At 59.9% G+C, this 20,973-nt stretch overlaps 2 protein-coding genes across 5 annotated transcripts; both read right to left on the bottom strand.

Annotated features, from left to right (window-relative positions):
• Positions 1-593: 593 nt before the first annotated feature.
• Positions 594-9,065, bottom strand: MAP2K7 (mitogen-activated protein kinase kinase 7). Of its 3 annotated transcripts, XM_069479221.1 has the most exons (12): positions 8,937-9,065; positions 7,103-7,150; positions 4,146-4,287; positions 3,966-4,032; positions 3,740-3,853; positions 3,532-3,651; positions 3,314-3,421; positions 3,053-3,232; positions 2,893-2,973; positions 2,651-2,793; positions 2,129-2,174; positions 594-2,016 (listed from the first exon to the last, which is right to left on the bottom strand). In XM_069479221.1, the coding sequence occupies exons 1-12, from the start codon at positions 9,058-9,060 to the stop codon at positions 1,882-1,884; spliced, it is 1,308 nt and encodes a 435-aa protein (XP_069335322.1). In that variant the 5' UTR covers positions 9,061-9,065; the 3' UTR covers positions 594-1,881. The 3 variants fall into 3 exon arrangements, with proteins under 3 accessions (XP_069335322.1, XP_069335328.1, XP_069335330.1); XM_069479227.1 differs by lacking the exon at positions 7,103-7,150 and having other exon boundaries at positions 2,651-2,814; XM_069479229.1 differs by lacking the exon at positions 7,103-7,150.
• A 1,675-nt stretch (positions 9,066-10,740) lies between these two features.
• On the bottom strand, positions 10,741-19,193 carry LRRC8E (leucine rich repeat containing 8 VRAC subunit E). Of its 2 annotated transcripts, XM_069496243.1 has the most exons (3): positions 19,095-19,193; positions 14,343-14,485; positions 10,741-13,715 (listed from the first exon to the last, which is right to left on the bottom strand). In XM_069496243.1, exons 2-3 carry the CDS (start codon positions 14,478-14,480, stop codon positions 11,466-11,468), a joined length of 2,388 nt encoding a protein of 795 aa, XP_069352344.1. In that variant the 5' UTR covers positions 14,481-14,485; positions 19,095-19,193; the 3' UTR covers positions 10,741-11,465. The 2 variants fall into 2 exon arrangements, with proteins under 2 accessions (XP_069352344.1, XP_069352352.1); XM_069496251.1 differs by lacking the exon at positions 14,343-14,485.
• Between the last annotated feature and the right edge of the window lie 1,780 nt (positions 19,194-20,973).

The raw sequence follows: 20,973 nt of genomic DNA, 5'->3' as shown, positions 1-20,973 counted from the left end.
CTGAGAAGGGGTCCCGGGGCCGGTGGGCTGGGCCGGGCCACCCCAGGCTCCTGCCCGCCCGGTCTGCCCTCTGCCTGGTCCAGAGGGATGGCTGGTGACGAGGGGGAGGTCTGGGGAGAGGCGGGGAGGTAGGAGAGGCTCCCCCAGGACTCCCCCATAACACTGAAGGAGGGGGTGGGCAGACACACACGCACAAAAAAACGGAAAATCAAGTTAAATAAAAATAAAACCAGGTAGCCCAGTCTCGGGCCTCTACCGGCCCGGAGCCAGCCAAGCAACCTTCCAGCTACCCGCAGAGGCCCCTGTGGCTGGCCCCAGGGAGGGAGGGTGGGGGCCAGGCCTGTCGGCACCCCTACCTGGCCCCTGTCCCCTCACAAAGGGGAGCAGAGGCAAGACAAGGCGGCCTTCCTCCCGGGGCAGAGAGAAGATGACTTCTACTACTTTTAAACATGCGGCATTTTGTGACTATGATAAGGAGAGTTCAGACCACAGATGAGAGGACACAGCGACCCTATGTCTACGCTGCTTCAGCTACGTCCAGCGAGGTTCCTCACCTTTGGTGTTGGTTGGTTTTTGTTTGTGGTTTTATGGGGTTTTATTCTTTTTTTTTTTTTTTCATTTTTGTGTTTTGCTATTTTGTTTTTCTCGTCCACGTGATTTGCATGCATCACCAACAAAAAGGAAACACACTCCTCCTGCTCTGCCTGCAGCAGCAGCGAGTGCTGGGGGGACACCTGGCCAGCTGTGGTGCAGCACAGTGGCACCCTGGGGTCACGGTGACCACACTGAACTCCCACCCATAGCCTGGTGCCCCCTCTCCCCCGCTGGAGCCTGTCACATGTCCCTGAACCCCCACATCCACTCCCTTCCCCCTCAATCCAACTCCCGCCACACTCCTTCTCGTCGTCTTCAATTCGCTCTGGCCGCCTGCTCCCGCCACGCCCCCCGTCTACCTTCCCTGAAGGCCACCCTGTGTGTGGCCACAGCCCCTTGGGCCCCCTCCACACCCCCTGAGGTCTCCAACTCGCCCCTAAGCTGGGGCCAGCCTCCCCGTCCAGGGCCCCAGGGCCCCAGGGCCGGCCCCTGAAGCAGGAGCCGCAGCACCTGGCCCAGCCCCTAGTGGGCGGTCGGGGGACCCTCCACAAGCAGCTAAACGTGACTTTGGTAAAAGTTTCTGAAGGTACCAACAAACCCCGTGAGAACAAGCTCTTCTCCGCCCCCCACCCCCCACCAAGTACAATAAAATACAATAAACTCCAAAAAGGACCCCCTGAGATCAAAGAGAGAGAAAGAGAGAGACAGAGAGACCAGCCCCGCCGGCTGCAGTTGCAACGCCCACAGCCCCTTCTGGGGGCCACTGACTCATTGCCCCACGGAGACCTAAGCAGACCCAGGGGTCCCGCCAGGGGTGGCTGAGCCCAGGCTTGGGCCAGGAGGGAAGCAGAGGCAGGGAGGGTGACAAGGACAGAGGTAGAGGGGGTGACAGAGAAGGAACAGGTGCATGGGGAGCGGCGAGGACGGCACGCTCGGAGCGGGGCTGGGGACTCAGGGGTCTCTCCTGACCCTGGGGGCCACCCCAGCCCAGAGGTTACAACTGAATAAATAGCGAGTCTGCTCGCGGCCTGCTGTCGTCCGTTCACAGTGTCTGTCCGGGGAACTCGCGCGGCCGGCTGACCCCGGGGCGGGAAGGGCTGGGGCCTGACGGCCCGTCTGTCCACGGCTGGCGGGCAGGGAGTCGGGGGTGGGTGGGTGCCCCTACTTTCTGTCCTCAGCCCTCGGCGGCCATCCGGGTCCCAGGTCTCCCCTGGCAGGTGGCTGGGTGGGGAAGGGGGGCCTGTGGCCATGCCCCTGGCCCTTGCGGGGCTGGCCGCCGCCATGCAGCTACCTGAAGAAGGGCAGGTGGTGTTGGCTCAGGACCCCACTAGTCCTCGGCGACTCGGTCTTTGCCATGACATCCTTGAACCAGGACGCCACGTCCACCTCGAGTGTCTCGTAGCGCCTGATGAAGCTGTGTTCCTGCGGGGGCCGAGGCAGGGGCTTAGGAGGAGGGGGCCTCATGCTCAGGGCCTGGGGCTCCTGTGGGGATGTTCTGCAGGGACAGGGATGGGGAGGGGCCCCGGGTACTCACAAGTAGCTTATTATACTTTGGTCTCTTCCTGTGATCTTTAGTAAGGCTGCAGGGAGGAGGGAGGGAGGGAGGTGAGAGCTGGCAGGAGGGGCCCGGCTGCCCCCCACTTCTCATGCCCCAGGTGAGCTGGAGGTTGTTAAGGTCCAAGGGGGAAGGAGCTGCTGATGGTCTGGGCCCTGGTGACAGCTGGGACCTGCCCAGGTGTGCGCCCTGAAGCCTCCCGGCCCTGGGAGACCAGATGGGGACCTTCTGCAAACACGGCTCGGCCTGCTGTGGCTGGGTGCCCACAGCCTCCCACGGCCACCTTGCCAAACGCCTACGGGGCCAGCTGTCCCCTCAGACTGGGTCCAAACCCAGCTCGTGGCTCCCAGGGCATCAGCTCCAGCTCTTGTCTGTGCCCCCAGCCAGGAGCCCATGCACAGCTGCCGCCACCCCAGGGCGGCCCCACACCCCCTCCTGCCCCAAGCAAAGGGCCTCCCCTGATGTCCCTGAGAGGAGGGCAGGCAGGGCGGGGGCTCTCACCAGTCTTTGACGAAGGACTGGAAGTCCCCCGAGAAGCCCATGTGACCGGGCAGGAGCGGGGGCTCTTCCTGGAGGACTTTGGTGAGGACCTCAAAGTCCGTCTTGCAATTCTTGTAGGGAAACTGTCCCGTTGCCAGTTCCACCTGGGAGGGAGATGGGCAGGGCTGGACCTCGCAGGCACGGGGTCGGGGGCCACACCGGACCTCACCCCCGGCCCGAGGAAGGGGCGGAGCCCCACTCACCAGCGAGATGCCGAGGCTCCACACATCGGCCCGGATGTCGTAGTCTGGCTTGGTGGGGTCTGGGGGGTCGATGCGCTCAGGCTGCCGGGGGGAGAAGGGGAGGCTGTACCCCAGAGGCCGCCAGGGCCCGCCGCCCCCCATGTGCTGGGCCCCCACTCACCGCCATGTAGGCGGCGCAGCCGGCGCTCCGCGTCTTGGCCTTGGAGTCGACCAGGCGGCCACTGATGCCGAAGTCACATAGCTTGATCTGGCCTCGCTCATCCAGCAGGATGTTAGAGGGCTTGACGTCGCGGTGGATCACGCCGTGCTTCTCCTTCAGGTAGTACAGCGCCTTCACGATCTGCGGCATGCACAGGGGCAGGTGCCCATGACCATGGGCCCGGGCCTGCCCACCCACCAGGCCGCCAGCCCAGCCACTCACCGCCACTGTCATCTTGCCCAGGATGCGCTCGGGGATAGGGCCCTGCATCCGCTTCTTGAGCTTCTCGGCGCACGTGCCCATGAGCTCCATGGCGATGAAGACATCGGTCTGTCGGGGACACACACAGGGCTTGAGATGGCAGCGCCTTCCTGCTCACCCCAGGGCAGCTCTGGCCCCAGGGCAGGGGTGGGGGCACCCGGCAGGGCAGGGGTGCTCACATTGGTGATGAAGGTCCCGAAGCACTGCACAATGTAGGGGCAGTCGTGGCTCTTGAGCACCACGTCCAGGTCCATGAGGATGCGCTTGTTCTCCTCCTTGTTCCCTGAGCGCCGCATTTGCTGCACGACAGGCACGGAAGGAGGGGAGGGACCTCAGCACCGGCGGACCGAGGTGTAGGCCAGCCCGGGGGCGAGGGCTGAGGCTCACCTTGACTGCAATGACGTGGCCCGTCTTCCGGAAGCGCATCTTCCACACCTGGCCGCATGTGCCACTGCCCATTTCACCCAAGTTCTCCAGGTCATTGATTTCTGCCTGGTAGCGCTGGGAGGACAACAGGGGCTGGAGGGTCCCAGGGGCCTCGGCTGTGGCCCTGGGATGGGCCCGGCCTACCTGCACACCTCCCACCCCAGGGGCACCGAGTGAAGGGTGGTACCTGGCCCCCGATGGTCAGGTAGCCCGTCTGCTTCATGATCTCCTGCAGCTTCTGGTCGATCTCGATGCTGGGGGGACAGGGAGCAGGCGCCGGTGGAGGGGGCTCCCGAACAACCAACCCCCCTGCAGTTCCCACAGGACTCCCTACAGCTTTGTCCAGCCCCACCAGCCCACGGCTCACCTCTCCATGCTGCGGGGTGTGAACAGAGTTGCCGGGAGCCCCAGCATGTGGCGGGGCCGGGCGGGGGGCGTGGGGTGCTGTGGGGAGCTCTCTGAGGACGGTGAGCGGCTGCCCCCATCGTTGGCCAGCGGGAGCTGCAGGGCTGGGGGGTGAGAACCAGTGGCGGGGAGGGGTCAGTGCCCAGCTGGCCTCTGCTCCAGGCCTGGCGCTGGGGGAGGGGCTGGGACCCTCACCTTCCCCTCCCTGGCCTCCCCAGCTGCTGGGTGGAGGAGCTAGGGTCTCTCAACCCAGGCACTGGGCCGTCCTCAGGGTACCTCCTCCCACCCCTGACCTGGCAGGAGACTGAGTGGGCTGGTGGGGTGTGAGTGAACCCCCATCTACACTGACAGAGAAACGAGGCGGGAACCTCACGGTGTCCCTCAGCCAGGCAGCTTTCCTGGAGTGTCCTTTTCCTCCCCACCTCTGCCAAGGATGCAGGTCAAGGACCACAGTACCCACACTCTGGACCAAGCGAGGACAGAATACCCGCCAGGATCAGCCTGGGCTCTGGCCCTGCTGGCAGCACGGAACTTGGCCCCCAACAAGAGCGGGGTGGGCCACCCAGGGAGACAGTGGGCATGGGACCCCACCTTCTAGCTGCCCTGCCCCCACATGCTGCTCCAGGGTCAGGGAGGACCCCTCGGGTCAGTGGGCTAAGCAGGGGCAGGACTCCAGGGTGGGCCTGTGTACTCTGGGGGGACATCTGGGGGTATAGCCCCTGCAGGAGCTGGCGGGACTGGGTGGGGGGCCGTGCTGGGCCAGGGGGTGGGTTCTTTCCAGCAGCCTGCATGCGGACAGCTTGGGCATGCGACAGCGGGCGGGCAGGCAGCGGGCAGGCAGCGGACACCCTGGGATGGGCAGGTGGCATTAGGGGGCGGGAGGGCAAGAGACAGACAGACAGACAGGAGCCAAGACTCGGGGCCCAGCTGCCCAGAGGGGGCACTGCAGAGACAGGCCAGAGAGGGGCCTGGGACAGGAGAGCAGGCTCACTGCAGGATTAGGTGTCTCCCTGGCTGAGTGGGCAATAAGGTGTGGGTCCCTTGGAGGAGCCAACCCTTCCTTGACCCCTCACGCCCCAGAGGCCCTGATCCGGGAAGGCCAATGGTGTGCTCGCCTCGGGGCACTGGCTACAGGAGCCTCCGAGGCACCCTCTCCCTGGAGCCTGCCCTGCTCCTGCAGCCTCTTTGGACGCCCTCCCTCCGGCCTCGGCCCCCTTTCTTGCCCACAGCCCCACAGACTCCCACCATCTCGGCCTAGTGACAAATGGGGAGAGACAACCTGCTCCAGCTGCCAGCAGCCGGGCCCTTGCCTTGCCCTGTCGGCCAGGACCTTGGCCTCAGCCGGAGAGAGGGGGCAGGTAGGGGACCCTGACCTGCAGTCCTCAGGGGGGTGCATGGCCTGCCAGGAGCAAAGGAACGGCTCTGGGGCCTGGGGAGGCCTCCCCTCCCGCTGCCCCCGGCCACAGCACTGCCTCCCCCTGCTCAGTGTGTCCCTGTGCCTCTGCTCTGCCCATGGCCTGAATCATAGTCCGGACCCCTCCTAGCCCCTGCCCCCCCAATCCAGCCCCAGGCCCTCTGCACCTGGACTCTCTCCAGCACCCCTGGGGGGGTTTCCTGCCCTGCACTGCCAGCTCTCTGGGGGCGAGGGCCACACCTCGAAGTGTCCTATTGGTCCCCGCCCTGGCACAGTCCACCTGGCCCTCTGAGGGCTGCCCAGAGCTCAGGGAGGTGGCTGCCGGCCCACAGACGGGGGGCACGGTGGGGATAGGAAGGGTGCTCAGGTGGGGGGCAGGAAGGAGACACACGAAGCCCTGAGAACGGAGATCACAAAGGTCACAGAGGTGATGACAGGCCACACAGCATGTCAGGAGAGTGGAGTGAGAGCAAGAGTGTATGACAGAGAGAGAGAAAGGATGAATGAATGAGAGACAGCAAGAGAGGGCTGGAGGGCAGGTGCCCAATGACGCGGACAGGAGCCACAGACATGCAGGCTGCCAGCCCCACACACGTGCACACGCTCATGCAAACACACACTCCCGGGGCATGGCACAGACCTCTACACACATGCAGCCAGGGACAGACACCCCCCTTGCCCACCTGACACACACTCATGGTCAGGCACACACACGGGCAACTCTGCCACACTCACACACAACTGCCCCCGGGCCAGACCCCACACCCAGTCTCCCTCCCAGCACAGGCTCGGGCGAGGCCCAACTGCCCACCACGTCTGCTCCCAAACATGCTGGCGCTGGTGTCCAGGGCCTCAGCCGGCTATGTCCTTGCCCCCCCCATGCCACCTCCAGGGACACTGTGCTTGAACTCTACTTTCTCCAGAGGCTTTCCGGGACCAGCCCCCTGCAAAGCCCCTCACCCTGCTAGAATGTTCTCCCTGGCAGGGACTGTGCTCACTGTCCCCAGGCAGTCTCTCCTAGCACAGCCTCAGCTCCACAAGGAGAGGGGCTTGGTCTGTTGTGATGACTGCCGTGTCCCTGGTGCCGAGGACAGGCCCACACCCAGGGGGGCACTACACATTCATCCCATTGTTGAGATGGATCAAACAGGCAGGGTCCACCCACCTGGCCCAAACTTCTCTCTCTCACTTACATACACACTTATGCCACGTCGCACTCACGTGCCCCCTTGCAGGCCACAGATTCCTGCTCTGCAGGGACCATTTCCTCCTCCAGGGAGTCCAAGCCTGAGCCCAAGAGGAAGGGGGTAGGAGGAGGTGAGAGGGCACAGAGGAGGCCGGGCTGGGCCGACGTTGCGCGAGTGGCTTGAGAGAGTGAGGGTGACAGGAGACATGGACACACGCGCACACACACACATAGGGGATGGGGATGGCTTTCTGCGGCCGGGGCAGCGGTTAGGTCAATGGTGCAGATGTCCAAGCGGCGATGATAAAAAGGCTGGTACCTGCTCGTTGGGACGGGGCAGGAGCAGGGCTTAGAGTGATCACAATAACTGGATGGGGAAAAGGAAGAAAAAAAAACAACACCACGATAAATCACAACAGAAACGACCGATTCGTCCAAAAGAAAAGAAAATCAAATCATAATGAGGAGGAGGGGGAGGCGCGAGGCACCAAACTGCAGAGATGGGTAGAAACCGACAGAGATGGCAGAATGGGGAGGATGGGATGGAGCTGACAGACACACACGCCTGGAGGGGGCTCCTTGGGGGCCTGCCCGCCATGAACCTTACTCTGTATGGGAACAGCCACCCCCTAAAGCACCCGGGCCCCATACCCAGCCCTTTCTCATCCATGCGGGGGCTGAGGAGGGCAGCCCTGTGGAGCCCAGCAGGGACCTTCCATGTCTGGGCCAGGCTTCCTGCCCCAGGCAGTGTCCAAAGCCAGCATGTCCACCTCCAGGACTTGTCTGTATCCCAAGACTCCTCAGGGGGGAACCCATGCCAACCCAGGTTCAGCTGACCTCCCTCCCAGAAGAGGGCGGGTTGGGGGATGAGGAGTGTCAGGCTGTGAAAGTCAGGCTAACCAGGGGAGTGGATGGGGTACCCAGATATGGCGGGAGTGCCTCCTCCCTCCTGGCAAGATGACTCCACAGGGAGCTATATAAACTATGAGGGCCACATCAGAGGAGACATAAAAGGTAGCATTTCACTGGGTCAAGAGAGACACAGAAAGGAACATGGGTGGCGGGTGCTGTTCAGTTTGTGGGGAGGGGGAAATCTGATTCCCTCTGGCTGAGGGGATTTAGGGATGGGGTCCTGTGAGACACAGGAGGCTACCTGTGGTCATGGTGATCCCAGGCCAGGTTGTGTGTGTGTATGTGTGTCAGTGGGGAGGTATTGATCCAGGATGACAAGACGTCAGGGAAATTGGTGCTGAGATTGTGGGAACCATCAGAAAGGAAGTGGATGTGTGCTGGGGAGCCTAGATATAGTCACACTGACCTCAGGTGTCCCCAGGCCAGGTGGGTATAGGTGTTAGAGGAATGGGCAAAGTAACTTGAGCCTAGGTGACAAAGTCACCAGTCTGGGGGTTGGGTGTGTATTTCTGGAGAGACCAAACATGCTCACCGAGGTGATGGTACTGACACTAGTCACGGGGCTTTGAGGGGGATGGTGCATGTAGGTTGGGGTCTGCTGAGCCCAATGACAAGCTCATCCCGGACTGAGGAAGGAACCTTCAGACACAGTCATAGGGAGACCAAATGGAAGAAACCTCAGTTCCTAAGAGATGGAGGGGATGTTGTATGTGGTCAAGTGACCTCAGGTGTCCCCAGCCCAGGTGTGTGCGTGTGAGCAGATCATCCGCTGAACTGGGACAAGCTCCCAGGTTGGGGGCGGGGGATGATCTTGACAGTCACTGAAAATGACGGGAATGGAAGCCCCGGGTCGAAAAGTATGTCTGTGTGTGCGGGGCGACCTGGATGGGGCCACGGTCGTGTGGAGTAGGGGACAGCCCGGCTGGCTGCAGGTGACAGGGCCTCCGAGGATCTCGGCGATGGGGGCGGGCCAGCGGGAGGGGGCCTCGCCCGGGCCGGGTCACCAGGCTCCCCGGCCCCGAGAGTGCGAACCCCTAGGCTGGGGAGGGCCTCCCGGGAGCTCACCGGCCCCACGCCCCCCGGGTCACCGTGACCGTCTACCCACGAGCCGACGGCGGGGGAGGCGGAGAGGAGAAGCGCGAGCGCCCCGGAAGCGGGGGCGGGGCCCGACGGCGGGGGCGGGGCCTCCCGCGGCGCGCGCCCCGCCCCGCCCGCCCCCTCCCCCACGCCGCCGTGCTTACTGGGCCTGGGCCGCTGGGGGCTGATATCCAGGTTGAGGTCGATCCTCCGCCGGGCCTCGCGGTTTTCCTGCTTCAGCTTTGCTTCCAGGCGGGACAGCTTCTGCTCCAGGGAGGACGCCGCCATCTTCCCCGCCGCCGCCGCCGCCGCCGCCGCCGCCGCCGCCGCGCACCGCCCGGTCGCCCGTCAGTCCGGCAGACAAACACCGCACTGCGCCTGCGCCCGGATGACCCCGCCGAGCCGCCGTCTCGCCCCGCAGGGCGCATGCCCGCGACGCGCACCCGCCCTTCCCTGAATGCGAACCTCCGCGCGTGCGTGCTTCGTCCCAGCCCGAGGGATGACGCCACCTAGAGCTCGCGGCTGGCAACGTGCGAAACCCCCGCTCCCGCCCCGCCGTGACGCGCATGTGCGAACCCCGGAGCGCGCCGCGCACAGGCGCTGCTAGGAAACCCACGGTTTTTTCAGAGAGCTGTGGGCGGGGGAAGCGGCGCGCATGCGCATGGAGGGAGCGATGCGGCCACGCGCGAGGGTTCTGCTGTGCATGCGCGCCCGTGGACACTCTTCGTAGCCGTCACCTGTGGTCTCCACGACTGTGCAGCCTCAGTCTGCTGCTCGCTGTTTCCGGTTCGGTCCTCTCTGACAGCTGCGCCCTCTCAATACCTCCTTCCTCACCTCGGACAGTGCTTCATTAAGATCCCTGTTATGCTTAACTGCTGCCGGGGCTGCTGCCGGCAGCGCGGTGCCACCTGCTCACAATAATTCGGCTCCGTGGGGAGCCCGGTCCATTTCAGCCGGTCCCAGCAAGCTCAGGGTTGGCGGAAGCCAGGTGGGAGGGGAGGGCCCTGGGAACCCAGCGGCGTGACCCCTGACCTCAGCGACGGGGCCAAGGTCAAGGCCAGAGTTCCTGGACAGACGATCTTGGGACCTCAAGACGCCCCCCTTAGTTGTCCCGCCCCCGAGGTGTGAGCTCGGCTCCTGGACACGCGGAATTCCTATCTGAAGATGGGCCCTGGGTTTAGGCATCTTTGCGCTGCACCCCTGCATCCTAAACCACTCCTTGTAGTGGTCTGAAGGGTGCTCGGGGGGAAATGTCCCCACCTGGAACCCAAGGTCCCCTGAGAGCAGCTTGCCTTTGCTCTTAGGTGCCAGGAGTCTCCAATTTTGCAAGGACTCCTGGGAGGTGGCCAAGCCTAGGGTTGATCGGGCAGGCTGTGCCAAGTGCCCTGCCAGCTCCAAGTCCAACGGGAACACTTTGGGATGAGTGTTTAATGCTTGTAGGTGGAGCAGACACAACAGCATGGAGTTAAGAGGGTAAAAAGGGGAGGTGGGGAAAAGTGATTCTCCAGACAAAGCTAAGCAGATGACGCCATTGCATTTCGCCTTCAGATTAGATGAGATCGCTACCTTCCCTTGTTCCAGGTGGCCTTCTGTGTCTCTGTTCCCCAGACAAGAGGCTCACACCCTTGATTCTGGCCCTCGGGAGTCACTTGGCTCCGTGAAATAGAACGTTTAGACAGTGACAGAAGTGGACATAAGAGATAACAATTAGAGTTCTGACAATGAGTATTATTTATTAAGCACCCACGGATGGAACATTCAAAAGACATCCTCAGAAAAACATAGCCTCCACGGCAAGTGTTCCTACCCTGGAGTCTGCCAACCTTAGAAAGTCCATGAAGCTGTTGATTGCCCAAAGTTGTCTGCAGAGTTTTATGTGTAAGTGTACACAAGCATTTTCCTGAGGAAGGAGGTGCCCAGCTTTCGTTGGTTTCTCAAAGGGTCTAGGATCTAAAAATGGGTCAGAAACTAGATATTCGGATACCTGTTGTTTAGGTCAACATCTCCCAATGTGCCGTCGTAGGAATACCTGCATAGGAATTGTCTGGGATGCTTATATAGGCGCAGGTTCCTAGCCCCTACCCAAACCTCCTGTGTTGGTCTTTCAGGAGTAGGGACTGGGATGTTTTGTTCGGTACTAACTAACTCCACTGTTGATTTTGATACATGGCCAGATATGAGCTGTATTGTTCTGAGTTCACATGTCCATAGCAAACAACTTATAAATAAGGGATTAGCATCAAAATTGGGGTAGTGGGGCTGGTCCCTTGTGTCTGTGTCCCCTTCCTAAGGGAGAGAATCCCAGATGTAAGCCACTTTTTGGGGAGGGGGCTGGAAATCCCACTGGGATATGCCCCCACCCTATAGGTGGCACTCATTGAGCCGGATTATCCAGTTCTGGTCTAGGGATGGGGCTAGCCAGCCAGCCACAGACACAGGCGTGGTTTTGGTCTGAGAACTCCATGACTGAGTTAGTTAATCCCTCCATTTGAGGTTCTACGCTGAATCCACAACCTCCTGTATCTCCCTAGACAAACCAGTCCCAGATCTTGCCTGGGCCCCACCAGGCTGACACAAGTCTGCCCCTCCTCTCCTGGGCTCACGTGGCCACCTCCCTTAGAAGACAATGGTGGAGATTCCTACGCGGTGGCATCCCTGGGGCCCTACCTGAACACGCCGCGCCCACCCTGGCCTCATTCCTCCTCCATCTTCTCTCGTACCTCTGCGGGCAGGCCCTCGTACAGGGTGTCTTCCACCAGGAGCCCCGCCTTCTTCAGCCCCCCACAGTGGCCAAGTTCTTCGGGCAGCGCCTCTAACCGGTTGCCCTTGAGCTCCAGGCGGATGAGGGCCCTTAGGGCCCCCACGTGGGTCGAGAGCTGGCTCAGGTTGTTGTAGCCCAGAAGCAACGTTCGCAGCTTTCGGCAGAAAAAAAGCTCATCTGGCAGGGCTTCGAGGGCATTGTAGGACAAAACCAGGTGCTGCAGGCTCTGGAGGAGACCCACCTCAGGTGGCAAGGAGTGCAGCCCATTGTGGGACACGTCCAGCAGGCGGAGGCTGGAGCACAGGCCGAGCTGGGTGGGCAGCGTCTGGAGCTTGTTGTGACTGAGGTAGAGCTGCTCCAGGCTCCTGAGCTTCCTCACATGCTCAGGGACGTAGGCGATCTGATTGTGCCACAGCCTGAGTGTGACCAGCTTTCGGCAGTGCTGGAAGCTAAGGATCTCCTCGATGGACCGCAGGTGGTTGTCCTTGAGGTCAAGTTCCTGCAGCGCCCCGAGGCTGAACACCGCGTGGGGGATGCGCTCTAGCCCACAGGCCACCAGCTCCAGCTCCCGCAATGCCACCAGCTTCTTGAGGCTGTTGAGGGCCAGCAGACGGGCCCCGTCGTTGTGCAGGCTGAGCCGCTGCAGGTGTCCGGCCACATCGGTCACGCTGGCTGGCACCTTCCCTGCGTTGCTCCGCAGAGACAACACCTTGAGCTGCTTCAACTCCCGGAGGCTCTCAAGGGTGGCTGCCCGAGCCAGCTCTGGGGGGAAGAGCCCCTCCAGATGCAGCTCCTCCAAGCCGCGAAGCCCAAACACCCAGAGGGGCACCTCACGGAGCTCTTCACACTTGACGCGGATGACCTTCAGGCGGTCCCTCAGGAAGATCTGCAAGGAGAAGGGCAACTTCGTGGGTGAGTGCAGCAAGCTCAGCTCCTGCAACTGCACCAGCTGCGAGAGCCCCGGGGGGAAGGTGACATCACAGATGGCCTCCAGCCTCAGCGCCTCCACCTCACTGAGCTCGAAGACAGTGTCTGGCAGCCCGGGGAGCATGCAGAGGGCCAGCTCCAGCCGGCCCCGGGCATTGCGCTGCAGCTTCTGCCGAAGTTTCTCGGGTGTCCACTCATGGTTGAGGTTGAGCTGCTTCAGGCGGCTTTCACTGACCTCAGAGAGGAAGACAGCGAAGCGCTTGGAGTAGAGCGAGTCATATTGGTCGATGAGATGCAGCATGAAGGCGAAGTCATTCTTGACATCAGGAATGTCACCCATGCCAGTCTCCTCCCGCACGGAACGGAAGGAGTACTCCTTGAGAGGCCGGTGGAACAGCCAGTAGAGTGTGTAGAGGCAGGTGAGCCCATAGACGCACACGAAGGAGATGTAGCAGAATGCCAGCTTGGAGAAGAGGTGGGCCTTGGTGTGGTTGCAGCAGAAACTGGCATAGCCCGTGACTTCGGAGGTCTCCACCCTGCAGGCCACCAGGAAGCTGATCTTCTCCACGTAGACCAGGTTGTAGACCAAAATGGCCAAGAACTTGCACACTTTGAGCACCGTCTGCCGGATGTACATTGTATAGAGGATGTCTCCTTCTTCCACATGCACACGGAACTTCTTGACCTTCTCAAACAGGGCTTTGGCCTGCTCACCCTCCTTCTTGTCAAGCAGGGTGACAACTGGTGGCTCGGTCACCACTTTTTCTGGCTCTGCCAGCACCTTCTCCTTCTCGTCCTCCCCTGCCTTCCCTGGCCCGGCCCCTGCTGCAGCCGCCACGGTTGCTGTTGCCCGTCCAGCAGCCGGGCCTTTCTGGTTCTCCCCGGAGACCTCAGATAGAGCCCGCGTGGTCCACGGAGAGTCGAAACACTTGCCCAGGATGGAGATGAAGTGTTCGATCTTGGAGCTGGTGCCAGGGAACTTGAACCAAAAACTGGTGCAAACCATGAAGATGAGCGTGTGAATGATCACGAGGTAGGGGAAGTACTTGGCGTACCAGTGGAGGGCTGTCTCGTAGCACAGCTGGTTAATGAAGCTGTACTGCTGCAAGTCCAAGTTGTTCTTGAGGCCATGAACCTCCCGGAGGCCCCCCATCTGCTCAGAGACCCCCCGTGGCAACAGTTGCTGGCACGGGGCCTCTGAAACATTCTCCCGGGGCTCGTGACTGGGCAGACAGATGATCTTGTCCTGTGTCACCTGTGCAGATGGGAGAGACGGCAAAAGAGAGTGAGGGGTCTGGGGAGTTGGGGGGTGGGGAGAAACAGGCCAAAGGTGGGAGACCCCAATCCCTGACTGTCACCAGCCGGCTGTGACTCCAGAAGAGTTGCCAAACCTCTGAGCATTGGTCTGTGTCTGAAAAAAGGAACTGGGTTTACTTGTGTCCCCCGCAAACCATGTTGAAGTTCCAACTCCCAATCCTTGTGAACGTGGCCTTAATTAGAAACAGGGTCATCGCAGAGGTAGTCAAATTAAGCCCAAGCTATTAGCTTGGGCCCAATGTGACTGGGTCCTTATAGAAAGGGGACATTGCTGGGTACGGTGGCTCAAGCCTGTAGTCCCAGCTGCTGGAGAGGCTGAGGCAGGAGAATCGCTTGAGCTGAGGAGTTTGAGGTTGCAGTGAGCTATGATGATGCCACTGCACTCTAGCCTGGGTGACAGAGTGGCAGAGCAAAACTGTCTCAAAATAAAATGGGGTCAGAATTGGTCTGTGAGCGGTGGTGGGCCTCTGGTTTGTCCTCCTCTCTCCCCTTTCTTCAGTGATGGGAAAACTTTGGGACTTCCCCAGGTGCTGGCCCCGCTCCATTTTCTGGCCCCGCCCCTCACCTGGAGGGTGCAGCCGAAGACCCCAATCATGAGCATGGCCACCGTGAGGTACTCCGCCAGTACATCCCACCAGGGTTTGAGCACCTTGAATGCGGGCTGCTGTTCCGTGAACTGCTTGAATTCGGCCACCGGGATCATCCTGCCTGCAGGAAGACAGGGGGTGCACAGAGACTGTCAGGAAGGGGCACCTGGACGGTCCGTCCCAGGCAGGCCTGCACCCCCAATCTGCTCCCAGCCATGCCACGTCCTGGCAGAACCCCCAAGCTCTGCACCCACACCTCCCTCTTAGCCTGGCCTTGTTTTCCCCATCAAACATCACCGCCTTTCCAGAGGCAAGCGGCCACCATTCTCCCCAGCCACCCTCCCTCTCGCTCCCTGCACCCCAGTCTGACTCTGTCGCCCTCTCAGAGCTCCAGAAGGGCAGTCCCTGGGGCCACTGTCCCCCCCGCCCCGTGTGTCCATCTCCTGTAAACACCTGCTTCTGTGCTTCCTGACTTCAGACACTCAAGTGTCTGGGCCTGCTGTCACGCCACCAGACTGGAGAGTGGCCCAAGGCTCAGGACTTCCGGGGCGCGGGTCCTCCCACCCCCTCCAAGGGCGCTCTGGGCACCACCTCCAACCTCCAACTGGAAAAGCCGGCTGGAGCCAGGCTCTGGTTACCAGGGCCTCAGGGTCAGGGAGTGGCCACAGTCACAGCCCTGGGGGTGGAGGGAGGACCAGAGCTAGAAGCCAGAGACCTGGGCTCCAAGACGTGGGCGATGTACAAATGAAAAGCTCTTGGGGTGACACCTACCACAGGGACTTAGATGGGCGAGGCTGCCAAGCTCCCCGATGGCCAGCCACTCTGTCTGTCCCTGGGTTTCCTTTTAGACCAAGATATCATTATTGTAGATACAGACAGGCCAGGCAAGAGTCATATGGAGGTGTGGGACAATTTCCCAGGCAGGCAGCTACTTCCCCAGGTTGGAGGGGGAAGGAGAGGGTGGGGCCCACTTCTGTGCCATCCAAGCTCGCCCAGTCTATATCTCCCGTCTTCTTCTTCTTCTTTTTTTTTTTTGAAACAGAGTCTCACTCTGTCACCCATGCTAGAGTGTAGTGACGTCATCATAGTTCACAGCAACCTCAAACTCCTGGGCTCAAGGGATCCACCTGCTTCAGCCTCCTGAGTAGCTGGGACTACAGGCTTGAGCCACGATGCCCGGCTGATTTTTCTATATTTGTAGAGATGGAGTCTCACTGTTGCTCAGGCTGGTCTCAAACTCCTGAGCTCAAGCGATCCTCCCGCCTGGCCTCCCAGAGTGCTAGGATTACAGGTGAGAGCCACCGTACCTGGCTGTGTCTTCTTCTTCTTTTTTTTTTTTTATTCTTTTAGAGACAGGGTCTCACTCTGCTACCCAGGCTGGAGTGCAGTGATGTGACCATAGCTCATTGCAGCCTCAAACTTTGGGGCTCTAGCGATCCTCCTGCCTCAGCCTCCCGAGTAGCTGAGACTACGATGTGCACCACCACATCACACCTGGCTAATTTTTAAAAATTTTTTGTAGTAGAGACAGGGTCTTGCTAGGTTGCTCAGGCTGTTCTCAAACTCCTGGCCTCAAGTGATCCTCCCACCTCAGCTTCCACAAGCCCGCTGTGATGACAGGCGCGAGCCACCAAGCCTGACCATCCCCTGTTTTCTTATACAGATTCCTGGGAGCCTCCTGTCCTCGTCCAGCTAACCTGTTAGCTCGGCACAAGCTGGGCCAGGAAGGGAGGCATCTGGGCTGCCAGCCTGTCCTCTCTGGCCTCCCACCCATCTCCCCAGGGAGAACCTAGGACAATCCTGCCTCCCTGACCCACACCTCTGCCCCTGCTCTGACACCTCCGTGCCTCCCTTTTTGGTCCCTATGTCCTCCCAAGGCTTTAGCGTAACACTGGATGAGGATACGGTAGGGGTGGGGGTGGTGACACAAGATGCAGGCCCCGCCCACCAGGCTGAGGGCCAGGCTATCCACATCGACCATACCTGTTAATCCCTGCGATGGCTCCCACCTTAGTCTGGGGGATCTGCAGTTAAGCGGGCAGGCACAAGCATGCCCACATAGGAACTCTCCCTGCAATCCTGAAATGCTGTGGGTCCCCTGACTCAGGCCATGTGACTCAGCCCGAACCAGACACATGCAAAGGGGTGCCCAGAACACAGGATCCCTCATACAACGGCCCTATCTCTACCTAAGCACTCCCTGTCCTAAGCAAAAAGCCAAGTAAAGCTGTCCCAGGGCATTAGACAGCCTCAGACACCAGTATCTTATCTGGGAGAAACATGCGTAGGGCAGCACAGCAATCCCCAGGGAATGAATATATACATTGCAGCCACCAGAAGGGACACCTGGGGGCATTTGGGGGCATGCACATTTTAGTTTTGTGAAATGAGGTCTTGCTGTGTTGCCCAGGTTGGTCTCAAACTCCTGGCCTCAAGAGGTCCTCCAGCCTTGGCCTCCCAGTGTTGGGATTACAGGTGTGAGCCACCGCACCTGGCCTGAGCATGTACAGTTGTGCACAAGGGTACAAAGTCCAAACACACACAGTGAGCTGAGAGGAGACCCAGAACTAGGGGGTCCTAACATCTTTCAGTTCTCAGTTGCTTTACCTAAGAACAGTAACTCTAGGGGCTGGGGCAGAAACGCCACCTACAGGGGCAGGGGTCAACTTCCCACGCTTGCACCCCTGGTGTAAGCTCTGCCACCCACCTTCCCCAGTGCACAGTCACAGGCAAGAAGGTGGAAACAAACACACAGGGGCCCATGCGACGGCCCAGTGGCTCCCACGGAACGCGGTGTATACAGACAGAATCAGAGACAGACTCGGGGGTTATCATTATCTGTCTCTGTGACTCAAACTTGATCATCCTGAACCTGCCATTAAATTCGCACAGATGGAAGGCTCAGGAAGAGGGGCTTATACAATTGGGGGAGGGGCAGGGAAAAACAACCACAAGAAGCACACTCAACTTTCACCACCAGACGCTCTTGATTGCCTCATTTTGTCCCAGCTCTGGGAGCGTGGGTGTCGGGGATGTTACTTTCCATATTCAGGGGAGAGAAATAACTTGCTCAAGGTTTCACAGTTACGAGTGGCATTTGAGGGCTGGCCCCTCCAACCCACAAGTCCCACCAGTGGGATTGCACCCACTTTGTTCAGATGCAGTGTCTTTGCCTAAAGATGTGGTGGCTCACGCCTGAAACCTCAGCACTTTGGGAGGCCAAGGTGGGAGGATCACCTGAGGCCAGGAGTTCGAGACCAGCCTGGGCAATATAGGAAGACCCCCATGTCTAACAAAAATTTTAAAAAATTCGTCCTTTGGCCGGGCGCGGTGGCTCACGCCTGTAATCCTAGCACTCTGGGAGGCCGAGGTGGGCGGATCGTTTGAGCTCAGGAGTTCGAGACCAGCCTGAGCAAGAGCGAGACCCCATCTCTACTAAAAATAGAAAGAAATTATATAGACAGCTAAAAAAAATATATATATATAGAAAAAATTAGCCGGGCATGGTGGCACATGCCTGTAGTCCCAGCTACTCGGGAGGCTGAGACAGGAGGATCCCTTGAGCTCAGGAGTTTGAGGTTGCTGTGAGCTAGGCTGACGCCACGGCACTCACTCTAGCCTGGGCAACAGAGTGAGACTCTGTCTCAAAAAAAAAAAAAATTCGTCCTTTGAGAGAATAAAATAAAAAAAAAATAATAATTAGCTGGATGTGGTGGTGCACACCTGTAGTCTTAGCTACTTGGGAGGCTGAGGCAGGAGGATCGCTTGAGCCCAGGAGTTAGAGGCTGCAGTGAGCTATGATCACGCTACTGCACTCCAGCCTGGGGGACAGAGTGAGACCCTGTCTCAAAAAGGAAAAAAGAAAAAGAAAAAAAAAAAAAAAGAAAAAGAAAAAGGTGCTGAGAGTGGTGTTTCCAGCAGGCCACCAAGGGGACATCTTGTAACCTAGGACCACACGCCCCCCCACCCAGCACTGGTGGCACTGCCTCTCCCCTCCTCTCAAGTCACTTGCCTCCAAAAGTCTGGCCGAGGACTTCTTGCTGCTGGGTGGTACCGGGTGATGGCGATGGTGGGTGCTCCTGTCCGCCTACCCCCCTCCCCACCCGCAGCCCTGAGAAGGGTCTTGGAGAACACAACGTCCAACCTCTGCCTTTTACACAAGGGGGAAACTGAGGTATAGGGTGGAGAAAGGATCACTGCTCCTTAGTAGCCGATCCTGGACCGGGGCCCAGGCCTGTGGACTCCCAGCCTAGTACTTTTCCCAGCAGCCCCTGATAGCAGACTTAAAAGTCTGAGGAGGCTTCAAGTTCAAGAGCTCCAGAGGACAGACAGACTGGGGAGAACCTGAGTGGTAGGACTGTGGGGTTTTGAGGGGCTCTCAGGGATGAGTTGTTAATGTCTCCCCAGAGGCCAAGGAGAAGGGAAAGTTGTCAAGACCCCTCCCCCACCAAGGTCGACCCCAGACTGTAGATCTTCTCTTTGTTACTTGGCCAAGACCCCTGCCCCCACCCTGCGCTCCCAGGACAGGCACCCCTGGGGCTGGGCGGGCCTCCGTTTGCGGCGCCCTCCACCCCCACCCCTGCTCCCGGTGTGCCCCGGACGGGCCGCCCAGGCCACAGCACGCGCGCACCTGGGACGGGTCCTCCCCTCTGCCAGACCCGAGCTCTCAGCCGGACCCCCACCCCGCCACATCTGTGGCGTCCTCAGGGGCGGAGAACCACCTAACTCACCGCTGCCGGACGCACGCTGGGCCCAACAACTCCTGGGTCCCTGGGAGCTGGGCGGCCGGGACTCCCGCAGAGTTCCCGGGCGGGCCGGCGGGCGCGGGTGAGTCAGGGCGGGCGGGACAGGAGCCCGGGAGCCACCCCGTCCCGCCCCGCCCCGCCCCGCCCCGGCCCCGGAACGGTCGCCCTGGCTGGTGGCAGGAGCTCTCAGGTCGACCCCGCTCCTGGCCGCCACGTTAGGGGTCCCGGGCAGGCGGGGATCCTAATCCCGCTGGGCAGACGTGGCCAAGGGTCTCAGAACGCGGCAGTCCGGCTAGACCCCGGCCGCCGGGTGAAACTGGAGCGGGCTGGAGGCCCTGGGCTCCCGAAGCCATCCTGTGGCCGCCCTTCGGGAAGCCAGGCTGCACACACCTCCTCAGGAAGGTGCGGAAGGGCCTCCTCCAACCTCCCCAAGGCCCAGACACCTGGCCTCAAAGTTCAAGCAAGGCACAGGTGACCAAAGTCTTCAGGTGCCCTGGCGCCAGGGTAGGGGGACAGAGGAAAGGGGACAGCTTCTCCATTCCTACTCTGGCCAAGGCTCAGGAGCTGGGCTGAGCAGAGTGAGGGCGGGCGCTCCCCTGTCTGTCCCTGCCCGGTCTTGTGGCCTGCCCTCAAAGAGAGGGGACAAGCTGCTCCCAGGTCCTGGGGGTCACAGGGCCTGGGGGTTTAGGGAGCTGGAGATGAAGTTCTCTAAAGGACACTCTGCCCCGCCCCCCCCACTCTCTCCTCCCCACCTAGGAAGTCCTGGGCCTAATCTCAGGGAAGCAAACCTGTGTGGTTGAACATTGATCTGCTCTCTGTCTGAAGTCCCTCAGTGGGAACTTCCCACCTGGGCTAGGGTGGGAGAGTGAGACCCCTCCCCCACAGGGAAAAAGACGCCCCAGTTGGAACCCCTTAAGCCAGGGACTCAGTGGGCATGCTGACCCCAGGCAGTCTGAAGACAAACTTTCCTTGTGTATTTAGTAGATGTTTATTTATTTTTATTTTTTTATTTTTGACAGGGTCTCACTCTGTCACCTAGGTTGGAGTGCAGTGGCATGATCACAGCTCACTGTGACTTTGAACTCCTGGGCTCAAGCGAGCCTCCCGCCTCAACCTCCTGGGTTGCTGGGACTACAGGCATGTGGCATCACACCTGACTAATTTTTAAAACAATTTTTTGTAGAGATGGGGTTCTTGTCATGTCACTCAGGCTGGTCTCCAACTCCTGGCCTCAAGCCATCCTCCCACCTCAGCTTCCCAAAGTGCTGGGATTACAGATCTTTAAGAGCACCTACTGTGTGCCAGCCCCTGAAGAAGCCTCCCTGCAGGATAAAATAAGAAAGGCCCCCTACTTTCTCAGAGCTTCTGTCCTGGTGGTGGAGAGAGACATACACTAAGTACACAAACAGATGAAGGAACAAGGTAATGGCAGTTTGTGACATGCAGGGTGATGTGGTAACAGGGGACAAGGCGTTCCTGAAGACCTTTTTAGGGAGGAGACATTTGAGAAAGGTTATGTTTTCTTTCTACTGAATTCTTCTGTCCCAGGAATCCATGCCTTGGAGGTTTGTTTGAACTATATGCTGAAACAAGCATCTCAATACATATTGCTTTGCTTGTGCAAGAGTCTGAGGTCACTAGCCCATAAGCCCTGTGAGCTGCACACTTGTCACTGGTACACCGTGGACATTCAATAAATGCTTGATGTGTGATCGATCATACATTGTCTTGGTTTGGGCTCCTCTGGGCTCAGACCCTGAGATGAGGAATTGGATGTAAATAGTTTACCTAGAAAATTATCCCAGGAGGCACCACTATGGCAATGAGGAAGTGACACAGGGAGGAGGGAGAAAGAAGCCACTAA

This window comes from Eulemur rufifrons, chromosome 2, assembly GCF_041146395.1.
Source record: "Eulemur rufifrons isolate Redbay chromosome 2, OSU_ERuf_1, whole genome shotgun sequence".
NCBI lineage: Eukaryota > Metazoa > Chordata > Mammalia > Primates > Lemuridae > Eulemur > Eulemur rufifrons.
Note: the sequence above shows the minus strand (reverse complement) of the source record. Positions and strands in the feature narration are given on the sequence as shown.